Consider the following 15,402-nt stretch of genomic DNA (forward strand, 5'->3'; position numbering starts at 1 on the left):
TGTTGCTGTTTACCTCATGCCTCATACTTAATACTGGTGATGAGGATGACCGACTCGGACCCTGTCATCGTCCCTGCACTGGTTCCATCGTCGGTATTCGCCGCTTTCAGGCCAGAGGCCGAATCATGGGACGCCTTTTTAGAAAGGTTCGAGGTTTTCCTCATGGCTCACGACCTCTCTGAGCTCCCTGAGGGGAGGCGTCGAGGTACTTTCCTCCATTATTACAGGCCCGAAATGTTCGCCACCACCGTGCTTTAGCTGCACCGGCCCCGGTACATTCTTTGCCTCTGGACGTTCTCATGGAGCGGCTCAAAATCCACTATGAGCCTTCGCCCTCCAAGTATACCCACCGGCAATACTTCCGGCGGTGTATTCAGAGGCAGGGCTAATCCATAGCGCAGTATGTCACCGAACTTCGCGCAGCTGCCATCAACTGCGAGTTTGCCGATTTAGAGGATGCCCTCCTCGAACAATTCATTCACGGGCTCCTTGACATCAATCTTCACAGAAAGATCCTGGCGCGCACTGAGCTATCCATGAAGATAGCGGTGGACGAAGCCTGGGCTTACGAGATGGCTGGGCAGTCCACCCCTGATGTCCGCTGTTTCCCGCCATCTGCGATGCCGGCGCTTCCCAACTCCGCTGTCCACAGCCAGATGTTTGGTATTTGGTATTTATTCGATTTGTAGGCCGCCCTATTCCCCGAAGGGACTCAGGGTGGCTGAACAAAAAACCAAGGGAAGGGGAACAAATACAGAAAAGTAAGACAAACAAGACAGTGATGCAACAATTTAAAAAACACAACAAGCACAAGAGTTCAAGTAGGGGGGGGGAACTCAACCCCAGGCTTGCTGGGACAGCCAGGTCTTAACGGCTGTCCGGAAGGCCTGAAGGGTGGAGAGGGTCCAAATCTCCATGGGAAGCTCGTTCCAAAGGGCCGGAGCAGCCACAGAGAAGGCCCTCCTCCGGGTGGTCGACAGCCAGCATTGGCCGGCAGATGGAATTCGGAGGAGGCCTAATCTGTGGGATCTGATGGGTCTATGGGAGGCAATTGGCAGGAGGTGGTCTCTCAAGTACCCAGGTCCAATACCATGTAGGGCTTTATAAGTGATGACTAGCACCTTGAAGCGTATCCGGAGACCAATAGGCAGCCAGTGCAGCTCGCGGAGGATAGATGTAATGTGGGTGTACCGAGGCGCACCCACAATCGCTCGCGTGGCTGCATTCTGGACCAGCTGAAGTCTCCGAACACTCTTCAAGGGCTGCCCCATGTAGAGCGCATTGCAGTAGTCCAGTCTTGAGGTCACGAGGGAATGAGTGACTGTTGTAAGATCCTCCCGGTTCAGGTAGGGGCGCAATTGGTGCACCAGGCGAACCTGGGCAAATGCCTCCCTGGTCACAGCCGACAAATGGTGATCTAAAGTCAGCTGTGGGTCCAGGAGGACTCCCAAATTGCGAACCCTGTCTGAGGAGCATATAATTTCACCCCCCCAGCCTGAGAAATGGAATACCTTGCCAATTCGTGGGAGAAAAAAACACAAGCCACTCGGTCTTGTCAGGATTGAGAGCCAGCTTGTTAACCCCCATCCAGACCCTCACATCCTCCAGGCACTGAAACATCACGTCAACTGCTTCACTGAGCTGGCACGGGGCGGACAGATACAATTGGGTATCGTCCGCATATTGGTGGTATTTTATCCCGTGCCATCAGATGATCTCTCCCAGCGGCTTCATGTAAATGTTAAACAGGAGGGGGGATAGGACCGACCCCTGCGGCACCCCATAATTAAGGGGCCTAGGGGATGACCTCTGTCCTCCAACCAACACCGACTGTGACCTGCCCAAGAGGTAGGAGGAGAACCACCGGAAAACGGTGCCTCCCACCCCCACCTCTCGCAACCGCCGCAGAAGGATACCATGGTCGATGGTATCGAAGGCCGCTGAGAGGTCCAGGAGGACCAGAACGGAGGCCTGGCCCCCATCTCTGGCTCTCCAGAGATCATTGGTCAGTACGACCAAAGCAGTTTCTGTGCTGTAGCCAGGCCTGAAACCAGATTGGAAGGCGTCTAGATAATCGGCTTCTTCCAAGGACCGCCGGAGCTGAGAGGCCACCACTTTCTCAACAACCTTCCCAACAAAGGGGAGGTTGGAGACTGGACGGTAGTTATTTAAAATGGCTGGATCCAGGGATGGTCTCTTCAGTAGGGGCTTCACCACCGCCTCCTTTAAAGGGGGGGAAAGAACCCTTCCCGGAGAGACGCAGTCACTATCGCCTGGATCCAGCCCCGTGTCACCTCCCTGCTGTTTGCGACTAGCCAGGAGGGACACGGGTCCAGTACACATGTGGAGGCACTCACTGCTCTGATGGCCTTGTCCACTTCCTCAGGGGTAACAGACTGGAAATCAATCCAATGATGACGCTCAAGACCCTCCCCTGGTACCTCGGCTGGCCCTCGACCCGTGTGCAGACGCCATGTCCTCAGTCGACCGCCTCCGTTCTCAGCCTCCTTGAGATGGCGGTGTGTGCCTTAGTTGCGGCGGCCGCCATCCCAGAGCTTCCTGCTGGTTCCGAATGGCCATCTGCCGCCTTTGTGGCAAGAAGGGCCACATTTCAAACGTCTGCTGCTCTGCTTCAGGGGACGCTCGAAACCCGAGGCCCCCACCTCCTCCTCCGCCTCCTCCTCCTCCTCAGCCTTCTGCTAGTCGACGCCAGTTTCCAGGGTCCTCTTCATCCGCCCGCATGAGCTGCTACGCTGTTTCCGCTCCTGAGCCTTCCCTGCCCGATTGGCAGACCGATTCTGCAGCTGTTTCTTCCTATGGCGGCCAGGGTAAGATGTATCTCCGCATCTTACTCGCAGGCCGCTCCTGCAAGATGGAGTTGGTGCGGGCGGAGCCACCCTGAGGTCACTTATACCAACCCTCACGGCTAGCCAGCTGGGCCCTGCTGACTGCCTCCTCCGCGACTATCAGGGGAATCCCATCCCCATACTGGGTTGTGGCCATTTCCCTGTCTCCTTCCGAGGCTTCACACCTATCTGCTCGCCCAGCATACTACCCCCTGCCAGTCCACCGGGAAGAGCCCCGCCGAGGTCCTCATGGGCCGCCGCCTGAGGACCACCCTCGACAGGCTGCACCCTTCCTTCTCCCCCACCTCGGGGCCCACACCTGACCCACCAAGGGCATTTCTGGTGGGTGAGGGGGTATTCGCCCAAAACTTTGCGGGGCACCTGAAATGGCTGCCTGGGGTTATTATCGAGCTAACAGGGCCCTGCTCTTACAGGGTCCTGCTGGCTGACGGAAGATTATGGCGGCGCCATTTAAATCAACTTCGGCGCTGGGCACCAGAGAGACCACAGTCAACCACCGCCGGGCCCGAGCAACCATTGCAGCCGGGGTCTGCCTACCCAGCAGCCGCATTGCCTACCCAGCCACCACCAGCCGTGGCTCCCTCGTTTCCAGCCGCAACCAATGCTTTGAAACCACTACAGCCAGGGCCTGCTTGCCCAGCGACTGTCTATCCTGCTCAGCCACGCCCTGCTGTGGCTCCTCCAGCTCCAGCCGTCCGTTCCGCTACACGCCTCCAACCCCCGTTCTTGCCAGATTTAACTGGCCGCCTACCTGTAATTCCCCCTTTGGACTCCGGGGCTGGGCCTTCCCACCGGCCACGTCACAGCTGCAAGCCACCTCCTCTCCCTTTCTGCGAAGATCCCAGCACTTGCGCAGGAAGCCTGCGTACTTGAAAGATTACGCATGCGCAATCTGGGGGGAAGGGGTGTTACGTCCTCCCGTTCCAGCTGGCGGGAGGGGCCAGAGCCGCAAGATCCTGATTGGCCCTGACGCGCCCTCCGGCTGGCAGGAGAAATGCTGGCCGCCTATTGGTCAGCTGCCTGACAGCTCTAGTATATAAAGAGCTGTCAGGCGAGCGAGCGCTGTCCGAGTCCTGAAGTTCCATTGTATGTTTAAACCGTTAATAAACCTGTTGCTGTTTACCTCACGCCTCGTACTTAATAGAATTTAATATGTGGATGGCTAATAAGATACTAACTTTTTCTAGTGCACATCCCAGTTACTTTTATGTAAGCCAGTTGCATGCCTGTCCACTTCTGATGTTGATCATAATATTTTTCAAAAGTTTAAATGTGTCCATGAGAAATCTAGTAGGAGATTCTACGTATCTTAAACAGGGCCAATTCTAGTTAGATAGAACTTGGCATTTAAAAAATTGAGGGCCAGGTCTCTCCATATCAATCTTGCATTATTTCAGAAGATGTGGAAAGACCTGGCCCATAGACTCGCCAAGAGTAACATCAAGTTCTGCAAATATCAAGCCTGCTATAAACACAGTGAACGGGAATATGTATATCACTAAACATTTCTAGAAACCGCTTCAAGAGGAACTCTGAATTTCAAGCTTTGATGTTAGTGGTAAGGAGGATTGCCTGATGAAGAACAATATGTAGCTCAAACATATTGGATATTTTAGACTCATTTTTACATCTGTATTTGACAATTTTGTTTACTTTTTAAAAATTTCCTAGTGCTTGAGCATCACTGTCATGTTGGACCACAGATTTATATTATACTCTTCATGCTATCACAGCCACGTATCCTTGCCACTTAATGTTTGAGTTTAAGAGAGCAGTACTTTGTTCTGCACAGGTCTTTCCACAGTTTTCAGTGAGGTATAAAGCCATCCATCTATACCAGATGTCTCATCTGTGAACACTAGGAAGTTTCTTACAGGATATGACTGATGCTTCATGGCAGTTGCAGTTTTATCTCATCCTGCTTTTATGACACTATTAATATTAATGAATAAGCAGTTGCTTCAGAGAGATAGAAAGCAGGTTGCTGCTTTCTCTTTTGCTTTTGCTCAGGTGTGTGTGTGTGTGTGTGTGTGTGTGTCTGCATTGTGACCTATGTATTTCTCTGAGGCAAGACCCCAGGCCTGAGGAGAGGTGGGTACATCCGGTACATTGTTCCAGGGCCCATGGAGCTCAAAGGGGGCCCGTGAAGGGGAAAAGTTTTTTAAATGTTTACAAAACCAAATTTTAAAAAAGACAAACAATATTGGATATATATACTTCATACTCTATACATTGTGTGTATAGCAAAACCACCTTGCAGCCTTGTTTGACATAACCTTTATTAATCTGAAACTCAGTGAACAGTTATTTATGTAATTGATTGAATTTTAATTTCATTACTTATTTATTTACGTTTGCAAGTTTCGTTTCATATATGAATATATTTTATATTTCATTTCAGCTTATGAATGGTTATGAAATGTCATCTCAAAACTCTGGAACTCAAAACTGCAAGAAAAAAACAGAAACCTGTGTCCATATGTAGGTGAGGGAGGGCATATTAGTCTTGTTCAGCACTTAATAATCCTCTGGGGGCCCTACAAGACCCTTATGCCCTTGGCTTGAATGCAATGAGAATTCCTCCAAATTAGAAAAAGAAAAATAGAACACACGCCCTGAATTCCTTACTGACAAAATGTCATGTAATTTTGTGGACATACCCATGTGGGTTTCTTGGCAACAGAGTGAATGTGGTTTACCACTGCTTTCCTCTGCAGTATTTTTAAAACTACCCACACCAGCCTACTGTACATGCCAAGACGATTTTGTATTTAAAAGTTAAATGGAGGTTAAAAAGCAAATGAAATTGCTATTTGGAATTTCAAATAGTTGAACTGCTTCTGCAAAAGCCCATCAGAACTCACGTGATGTGTTTGTAGACACACAGACCATATATTGCATGTGCCATATTTCCCCAAAAATAAGACAGGGTCTTATTTTCTTTTGACCCTCGAAATAAGCACTTGGCCTTATTTTCGGGGAGGTCTTATTATTTTTGAGGTGCAGGGGGTGGCAAGCGTGGCCCCCTCATGGCTGTTGCTGTGTTGCAATATTTGGAGGGGGCTTATTTTGGAGGAGGGATTATCTTAGCTCATGCACTCAGAAGCCCAATTGGGCTTATTATCTGGGGAAACAGGGCATTAGAGTCATAGACTATTCCTATTATGACATTCCAGGTACAGTATATTGCAAGAAACATAAGTTTGTCACATAAATTTTAATTCTTATAAATTCCATAAATCTGGCTTCCCCGTTGACTTTGCTTATCAGAAAAGTGGGCAAAATGTAATCACATGACTCCAGGACATGGTAACAATCATAAATATGGGTCAGTTGTCAAACCTCTGAAATTTGATTATGTGACCATGCGGATGATATAAAGGTCATAAGTGTGAAAAATGGACATAAATCACTTTTTCAGTACAGTTGTAACTCTGAATGGTCACTAAATGAACTGTTGTAAGTCTGGGACTATCTGTATCAGTAATCTCAGAACCAACATCTTTGTTTTTAAGCAGAAAATGCCATTGCATTTTCAATATACAGTACACTGTATTTGAATTGTGGATTTTGTAACATGGCTATGGATTAAAGGCATTTTAATAGTATTAAATGTTTTTAATCCATTAGTATTTAATAACTCTGAAGCAACCTGTTTTCATTATTGCTTCCTGTATAGCGGGGGCGTCAAACTAACATCGTCACAGCAGCATCACATGACGTATCGGGACTTTTTTTCTCTTTAAAATGGGCATGGGCGTGGCCAGCGCGTGAGGAATTCGGTCCCCAGGCCAAGAGTTTGAGCTCTGCTCTATTTTCTAAAACTAGAATAGAATTGAGAATCTCTACAAATTATGACACAGCTAAATCTATATTCAGAGAATGCAGCTTTAGCATCTTAAAGAACTTGCTCAGTCAGACATAAGTCCCCTAATCTTGCATTTTTTATAATTGAATATTGACCAGTGAAAAATCTGGAAAACCACCCCCCCTTTGTTTATTGGAATTCTTCAGTAAAATACTAGCTAGTCGTAAGTTATTTTTTTAATCTTAAATTTCTTCTTATACTGTAGAGATGTCCGAACTGTACATTTTACTTTTAAAAGACAGTAGTTATCTCATTTGATGGTGACATTCTAGTTTTAAAAAAATTAAGATCAAAGCCAACTTATCTCTGCTTTTCAAGAGGTACAATTCTCAAGTATTAATTGATCAATTGTTGGACATATGCCTATCAACCAAACTATTCATCCATCTGTAAAATCAAGTTCTGATAATCTTGCAGGAATAGCCGACTCATGCATTTATGTGTCGCAGTAACTATATATACCTCCTGGTTGGTATAGTGCAGGCAACAGTATATATTGGTGTGGAAAGTGATCCCTAAATTGAAGAGAGTGGTTTCAACAGTATGAATCCAGGTGGTCCTCGACTTACAACAGTTCATTTAGTGACCATTCAAAATTATCATGGCACTGAAAAAATGATTTTTGGTACCTCTCATCTCAATTCAATCTATAGATTTTACATATTTTGCCTAGGGATTCTGCAAGTACAGTGAAAACTAGATTTTACTCCAGGCATGCCCATAGTACAAGTAGCCCTCAACGTACGACCACAATTGAGCCCAAAATTTCTCTCTAAGCGAGGCATTTGTTAAGCGAGTTTTGTCCCATTTTACAACCTTTCTTGCCACAGTTGTTAAGTGAATCACTGTCGTTAAGTTAGTAAATGGGTTGTTAAGTGAATTTGGCTTCCCCGTTAACTTTTTTGTCAAAAGGTTGCAAAAGGGAATCACATGACCTTGGAACACATGGTCATAAGTATGAAACACTTACCAAGCTCTTAATTTTGATCACATGACCATGGGGTTGTAACTGTAAAAAATTGTGGCAATGTGACTTTTCTATTTGGCTCAGAAAAGCAATACATTAGCCAAAGCCATGCCAGTAATATTTTGGTTTTCAGAATAAATTGCCTACTTATTCTAAGCAGAACTTCTGTTACATCTCTGACTTCTAGTGGTAATAGTAATTTTTGTTCCTTGACTGAAATGTCCTGGGTTGTTTTTTTTGCATACTGCATGCACAGAAAGGACATTGTTTTAATAGTTTTAACACAAAACAGTTTATGTCCATAGCTGTTTTTTATAGGAATATAGAAGAAATATAGTTATGTGTTTTCCTGTTTATGATAATTAAAGAGACCATCATTTAGGAAAGTAGGAATGGAAAATATTTATTTCCTCCTGTATTTCTGAATCAAGCATTAACAAAAACCATTATTATTTTAAATATAGGTTGGGGTGATTTTTTTAGTTTACTGTATATTTGAGCCTATAATGTAATTTCAAGATGCATTCTACAGTGTTGGTATTATATGAAGAAATCAGATGCATTGTGGATCAGATTCCAGTTTGCTTTTAATGTGTAGGTACAGGAATTTAATTTTGGTCTATTGGAGCACTCTATGTCTTGCAAAGGCATTCAGATTCCTTGATCCAAATATTAATTCAGGTGACAGCGGTGGTGGGGTAGTGGTTAGAATGCAGTATTGCAGGCTAACTCTGCCCACAGTCTGGAGTTCGATCCTGACTGACTCAAAGTTGATTCATCCTTCCAAGGTTGGTAAAATGAGGACTCGTTTTATGCTGACATCCAGAGAGTGCTGTAAAGCGTTTTGGAGCAGTATATAAGTCTTAAGTGCTATTACTATTATTTCCTGAACCATTTATGTGAGAAAATGTGACTCCTAGGTTACAACAGCTTCATTGGCTACTAATCTATTTGGAGGCATAAATCAAAGTGCTGATTGTGACTGTTGGATCAAATTCTTTGACAGATTACTTTGTTCCATATGACAGTATCTTCATTTGAGGGAAGCAAGCCTTTATGTACTATCACTTCAAACGCACATTAGGTGATAGTGAGAAAGTGCATTTAAATTAACTTATTGTTGAAGTTTAGAATTTAGTTAGAAAAGTTGTTCATATTTTCTTGTGTAATTAATTTGGCTGATGAATTTTTGAATTTACTTCTACTTGTTAATGCCTTGAACTGCCATTGTTTCTACAGAATTAAAGGTAAAGACTTCTTTAATGTCAAACAACTGCTGATTGTATGGACACATACATATAGTTTTCTTGGCAACAGTGTGCAAGTGGCCTGCCTTTTTACCTTTTACTGAGATATATTTTTTACCAGTCTAGCCTATCTCCCTGGAATTTGCTGATGGTCTTTCACCCAAATGCTGCCCAGGTTTGATTCTGTGTAACATGCATCAAATTGTAATTTGAGAAGACTTATCTTCACCAGTGTTTCTCAGAGGATATGGTTAATATTCACAACCTTATCAATAGCATTTTTAAAAAACAGTATGTATGAGAGTGTAACAAACTATATAGAGTGATTTCTTCTCACACGCCTTCTGCTCTTTTGCTTTTAATCTACTAAAATCAGGAAGCAGTGAAGCATCTTAAAGGAGAACAGAAATGCAGCCCTGAATCTATACTATATACTGTAGGTAGTCCTCAACTTATGGCCACAATTTCCATTGTTAAGCAAAACTATTGTTATATGAGTTTATGCCCTTTCTGCCATGGCTGTTAAGCAAATCACTGCAGTTGTAAAGTTAATCACATGGCCATTAAGTGAATCTGGCTTTTCCCATTGATTTTGTTTATTGGAAGCCAGGTGGGAGGTTGCAAATGGCGATCACATGACCTCAGGATGCTGCAACTGTCATAAATACGGGCCTGATCACCAAGTGCCAGAATTTTGATCATGCAATAGTTGCGTAAGTATAAGAATTGGTTGTAAGTCCTTCTTTTTCCAGTGCTGTTGATCGCTAAACATTGATTATAAGTCAAGGACTATCTGTAGTCAGGTGAAGAAGCATCCCTTCTGATGCCCAGTAATTCCCTGGAAAGAACACATGTGTGTATACTCATGCATACATACACACATGTACATCCTTTTTTAGTTGCTATAATTACTGGTCCCAGTTTGAAAATCTGTAGGCAAGAAAAAATTAACTTCATCCTTTTTAAGATGCATCAAGCTGTCTCATCCGTAATAATCTCTGCAGCCCACCCTGCTTAAATGCTCCTTTGTTTGGGAAGTTAGGCGTATGTTTTCAGACTCTCTTTTCAAATCTGTTGCCTAGAGAAGGAAATTTTGATTGGGTCTTTACAGGTAAAATAGAGAAGATCAAACCACCTCCATCTCCAACTGGTGAAGGTCCCCCCTCGCATCCCAGCTCCGCATCAGATGAATCTGGAGGATCCCAAAGAGCCAAGAACCTGATGCAGACGCTTATGGAAGACTATGAAAGTCACAAAACCAAAAGGCGGGAGAGGATGGATGAGAACAGTGTAAGCATATTCCGTTTCTCCCTTGCCATTTCTTCCACATACAACACTTAAGGAGGAAACAGTCCTTAAACTTTTATAAATTGCCTTCAGAAAATTCGGTGCACAAAGGCAATAAGCAAAACCAGCATAGGAAAATTGAAGGGGGAAATCAATTCCTTTTAAAGGACGCATGTGAGAGGTTTGCATACAAGACTGTCCCAGATTGCTAGGAGCAGAATAACCAGGAGCAAACAGAACATCCTTTCTCTAGCAACTCTGTACAAATGGTGAGGGAGACATTGATGGGAAAAGGCAGTGAAGAGTATAAGAGTCAGTACTTGTGGAAACATCGACTCCAAAGGGAGTTTTATTTCCCATGCATTGAGGCTGGATACTCGATAGATGTAAATTTATTGAGCTGCATTGTGAAAACTTTGATCTCTCTCTCTCTCTTTCTCTTATAAGCATTTCTTTAACTGAGATCAAGGAAGACTGGAAAATATTTGGTACAATCAGAAACTGTAGCAGTAACGGGAAATATATCAGGAAATGAGTTTTTCCATAAAGCTTTTTGAGGGGAAAATGCCTAATTCTAATGCAATCGATTTAGCCTTCCCTAAAGATTGGAGAGTCAATGTCAATCTAAGTCCCAGGGGAAGAAATAAAATAAAACAAAACAAATTTTCTGTTCTTGGGTCTTGTCAGCTGACTTTCCTTAATAGCCAGAAAGATGCCTTGCTTTATGAATCCGATTAGATGCATAGACATATTCGAGGAGAGGTGGTCCCCAGATATCCCAGGCCCATGCCATGTCGGACTTTGTAGGTCATTACTAATATCTTGAATTGCAGTTTGAAGCACCCTGATAGCCAGTGCAGCATGCAGAGCAGAGATGTAACATGCACAGCTCGCATCACTACATTTTGCACCAGCTGTAGCTTCTAAGTACTCTTTAAGGACAGGGTCAAGTGTAGTGTGTTACAGTAACCCATTTGGGAGATAACCAGGGCATGAGTGAGAGAAAGAGAGCCTCACATTGCCATACTCCTACTGCCAGGCTTTTTGTAATGACTCATTTGCAAATGAGGATGAAGTGAGTCTCGAGGAAGCCAGTTCTAAGGCTACTACGGCTCCTCTATTTATGTCCCTTTGTTTTTCTAAGGTTCTTACCAAGTTTAGAAACCTTCTGGACCCAGAGATTTTATTGTCAAACTCTATTCAGAATCCTCCTCTCCTACTGATATAATCCTTAGAGTACCCTGTTATCATTGGTACGAGGGCAACGATCTAATAAGTAGCTAAAGCCTTCTAAACAAACCCCTGCCATCATGAGTTCTTTTTCGTCTATTAGACAATTAAGATTGATATCTCTATAGCCTCTCTGAGCTGTACCATTAAGTGCGCTTTGACTTCACTGAAGATTTGAAGCGGACTTTAGAAGCAAAATCCATGCTAGGTCACCACCAAGAGCTTGCTTTCCCATCATTCTTTGCTGAATGACAGCTGAGATTATGGATCTACTCCTCCATTTTGAGATTATGATTCAAGGAAGAATGATCCTCTCTCCTATCGATCCACAAACACCAATCTCTTCTGTACGTAATAAGCAAGGAACTCATCAGTATGTATAAATCACTAGCGACCAGGGCAAAGAGGAAATTAGTTACACTCTTAATTTCTCTGATGGCCATTTGTGAATTCACACAACTTGATATTTGGTTTCTCATGACTCATCAAGCTGCTTCCCAAAACTTTGCTGCACAAGTAGCCCTCGGGTTATGACAGCAATTGAGACCAGAATTGCTATATCTAAGTGAAGGTGATAAAGCATGATGTATTGTTTAGTGGAGCCAATTCTGGGAGTCCCAATTGCTGTCCTTAAGCAAGGACCACACAGGTCATTGAGCGATAACCTAATGACTGCGACTTCCAACTTCCTGCCGTCTTTCCCATTGACTTTGCTTGTGGGAAGCCAGCAGGAAATGACAGAAATTGCAGTTGCTTGACTATGGCTAGCTGCAATATAATAATCATGAGCTGGATGCCAAGATCATGACCATATGATCCTGTAGATATTGTGAGGCCAGAACTTGTCATAAATCCCCCTCATTCAGCGCAATCACAAATTTAAACAGCACCTAAATGAGTGATTGTAACCCAAGAACTGCCTGTATTGTAAAGAAAAGGAGATGAGAGAGGGATTTGTTTGTTTATATATTTCATATTTCTTAATGACTTATCTCACTTGGAGAGGGACTCGAGCAGTGATCATATGTGCTAATCATATGTGATTCATGGAGAGAGTCAACATTTGTCTAAGCTTTAGAAAATTCTAAATGGGGGCTCTGTGCACGCACAAAACATATATGTATAAATTCACAGAAGACCACTTCAGTGGTCTTTAATTAAAGGTAAGTAACCAGTTCTTTTTTATTGGCAAAGTACTGTCCATTTCAGATATCTCCATTTGTTAAAGGGAAAGATTGTTGTTATCTAAGAGAACCAGTAAAGTTTTTAGGTCATAAGATTTGGGAAATCCTTAATTTGCAATAGAAGAATTATATAGATAAGTAGAAACAGTTACAAGTAACATGCAGCTTATGCTGTTGTTCTTAAATTGCCTATTTTGCTTAGCAAGTTTTTAAATAGATAAAACTGATTTAATGAGAAATTCAGAGATAGGCACCCATTTTCAGTTCATTATAAGCATCATTCTCTTTCTCTGTTCTTTGCGCACTAATGAGAGTCTTTTCTCTTTCTGCTAGTACAACTATAAATTACTGTCTAACAAGGTTACTTCTGAGGTACTTTTCAAATGTTTGCCCTTTTAAGCACTTTGCTTATTTATTTATTTATTTATTTATTTATTTATTTATTATTTATCATCTTCTTTTGCATGAGACTTTTGAGAGTTTCTCAGTTTTTGCATGCTGCTATAGTTTGCTTCCTGCTGCTATTTGTTGGAGGAATATTTGAAATTGGAAGCCATCGTTTTTTCCCATGATTTCCCCGCGCCTAGACTATCAGTTGGATGACACCTCACACTGTTTTTGGGAATTCCCACTAAATCCATAGGCTTACACCTTGGATAGCCACCAAATTATTTTTCTTCAGTTGTTTCTGCCCACCTGGTAAGTTTGGGCAGGGTTGATATGCTTCAAGTCCAACCCGTAAAATGGTGCCATCTGATGTGACTTCAGAGCCAGCCCTTTTTCATTGCTGTTCAAGAACAGCATTCCTCTAAAATCTAACAGGTTTTTATAGTTTCTCTGATATCTTACAGCCATTGTATTGTTATCTGGTTGCTTTGTCTTTGTTGGTGTTGTTTTAACTTTATTATCTGTACTTTGCAAATTTCCTAAATTCATAGTTCCGTTGATCTGTACTCCGACTAATAAGTAAAATTAAATCTCTTGAAATTATATTCCAACAATAGAATGGAATTTGAAAAGAATCAAAATCAGACTTTTCACAAAACGTTCATGAGAAATGGTGTCTATCTGCCATTTTCAGGGTTCCTTCTTAAGGGATCACTAAAAGAGAGGGTTCCATAGGTAGTCCTTGACTTACGACCACAATTGAGCCTAGAATTTCTGTTGCTAAGTGAGACATTTGTTAAGGGAGTTTTGCCCCATTTTACACCTTTTCTTGCTATGGTTGTTAAATGAGTCACTGAAGTTTTTAAGTTAGTAACATGGTTGTTAAGCAAATCTGGCTTCCCCATTGACTTTGCTTATCAGAAGATCGCAAAAAGAGATCACATGACCCCCCAGGACACTGCAACTGTCATAAACATGAGTCAGTTGCCAAGCATCTGAGTTTTGATCACATGACTGCAGGGATGCTATAACGGTTGTAAGAGTAAAAATTGGCCAGGAGTAGGCTGCTCGGGTCACGCAGGCTCGGGAGCACCTGTAGCTAATGTTATGGCCGGTTTGGAGAACCTCCAAACCCTAACTGGCCCTGCCCACCCCTCCCATGAGTCTCCACATGGTCCGTTTTGGATCCGAGGTAAGTGCAGGGCCCATGCGGAGGCTCGGGGAAAATGGACCTTCCAGAGGGGCTCCAGAGCCCGGGGGAGGCAGTTTTTGCCCTCCCAGAGGTTTGAGGAAAGCCTCCGGAGCCTGGGAAAGGCGAAAACTGCCCCCCACCCACCATGGTGCAGGAGGCTGACTAGGCCACACCCACCATGGCCACGCCCCCCCCAGCAACCGGGCAGAAAACCCATTGCTGAAATTTTTGAAGCCCACCCATGGTCATACGTTAACTTTATTCAGTGCCGTTATAACTTTGAAACAAAGTCACTAAACAAACTGTTGTACATTGAGGACTACCTGTACATAGAAACACTTTCCAGACTTGAATTATAGATTGATTTTGTAACCTGGATGTCTTCCCTATGACCAGCCCATAATCCCCAACAAGCTTATTAAAGAGTTATGCTTCTTGGCAACAGTGCTGAAACCTGGCTTCAAGCCCTGCCGTAGGTATCATGCTAACTAAAGGCACTTCCCTAATTTATCATTCTAGGTGTGTTGGAACAGCAATTTTCTGAATCTCCAACCAGTGTGGCTAACGGTGATCCAGGGATTTTAATCCCAATACATCTGAAAGACAAATTCTATTCTATAACTGAAATATCACATTATTGCTTCATTGTCTTAATTAGGCCCACTATAGCATTTTTTTCTCTCAATCTTCCTTTCCTGGCAGCTGATTTCAACAAAAATCTTATGTTTTCATGTCAGATGTCCTCAGCATTCCAGCATCCTGTATGCTTTTTTTGCTAAATAAATGCCTGCATGTGGCTTAGAAGATAGAGAGGAAAATTAGAAGAAATCCCAAGTTTAAAAAAATTACAGACAACAGATAAATGGTTTAAAAAAAAGCACCAAGGGAGTCAGCAAGCATTGCACTTTGTGGAAGTGGATATTATTTTGAGTATGCAGATAGGAATAAATATAGAAGTCTCAAACAGCAGGTAGGATTATTATCCACATACATGTTTACTCATTATATCTGTGATACTGGATGGAATCTCTAAGAAGATCATGGAACTGGATACTGATTTTCTATGAGAGTTGATCGCAACAAAGAGTTTGACCAGAAATGTTCTTTATCACAATTCTATGTGCTCTTCTGCTTCAAGATCTAGCAAAAGATCTAGATCTGGTTCAGAGAAGA

The 15,402-nt window shown here is 43.2% G+C and overlaps 1 protein-coding gene across 4 annotated transcripts in view; it reads left to right on the forward strand.

Moving 5' to 3' along the window:
- The window catches only part of LOC116506138 (A-kinase anchor protein 2-like), a 161,327-nt gene that overhangs the window by 140,531 nt on the left and 5,394 nt on the right, over window positions 1-15,402 (forward strand). For 3 of the 4 annotated variants that reach the window (XM_032213795.1, XM_032213792.1, XM_032213794.1), the window contains one exon: window positions 10,061-10,239. The exons of the other annotated variant lie outside the window; for it this stretch is intronic. In XM_032213795.1, coding sequence (XP_032069686.1) covers window positions 10,061-10,239 — 179 coding nt within the window. The remainder of the gene's footprint in view (window positions 1-10,060; window positions 10,240-15,402) is intronic. 4 annotated transcript variants of the gene reach the window in all.

The sequence above is a fragment of the Thamnophis elegans genome, chromosome 3 (assembly GCF_009769535.1).
Source record: "Thamnophis elegans isolate rThaEle1 chromosome 3, rThaEle1.pri, whole genome shotgun sequence".
In the NCBI taxonomy this organism is placed as follows: domain Eukaryota; kingdom Metazoa; phylum Chordata; class Lepidosauria; order Squamata; family Colubridae; genus Thamnophis; species Thamnophis elegans.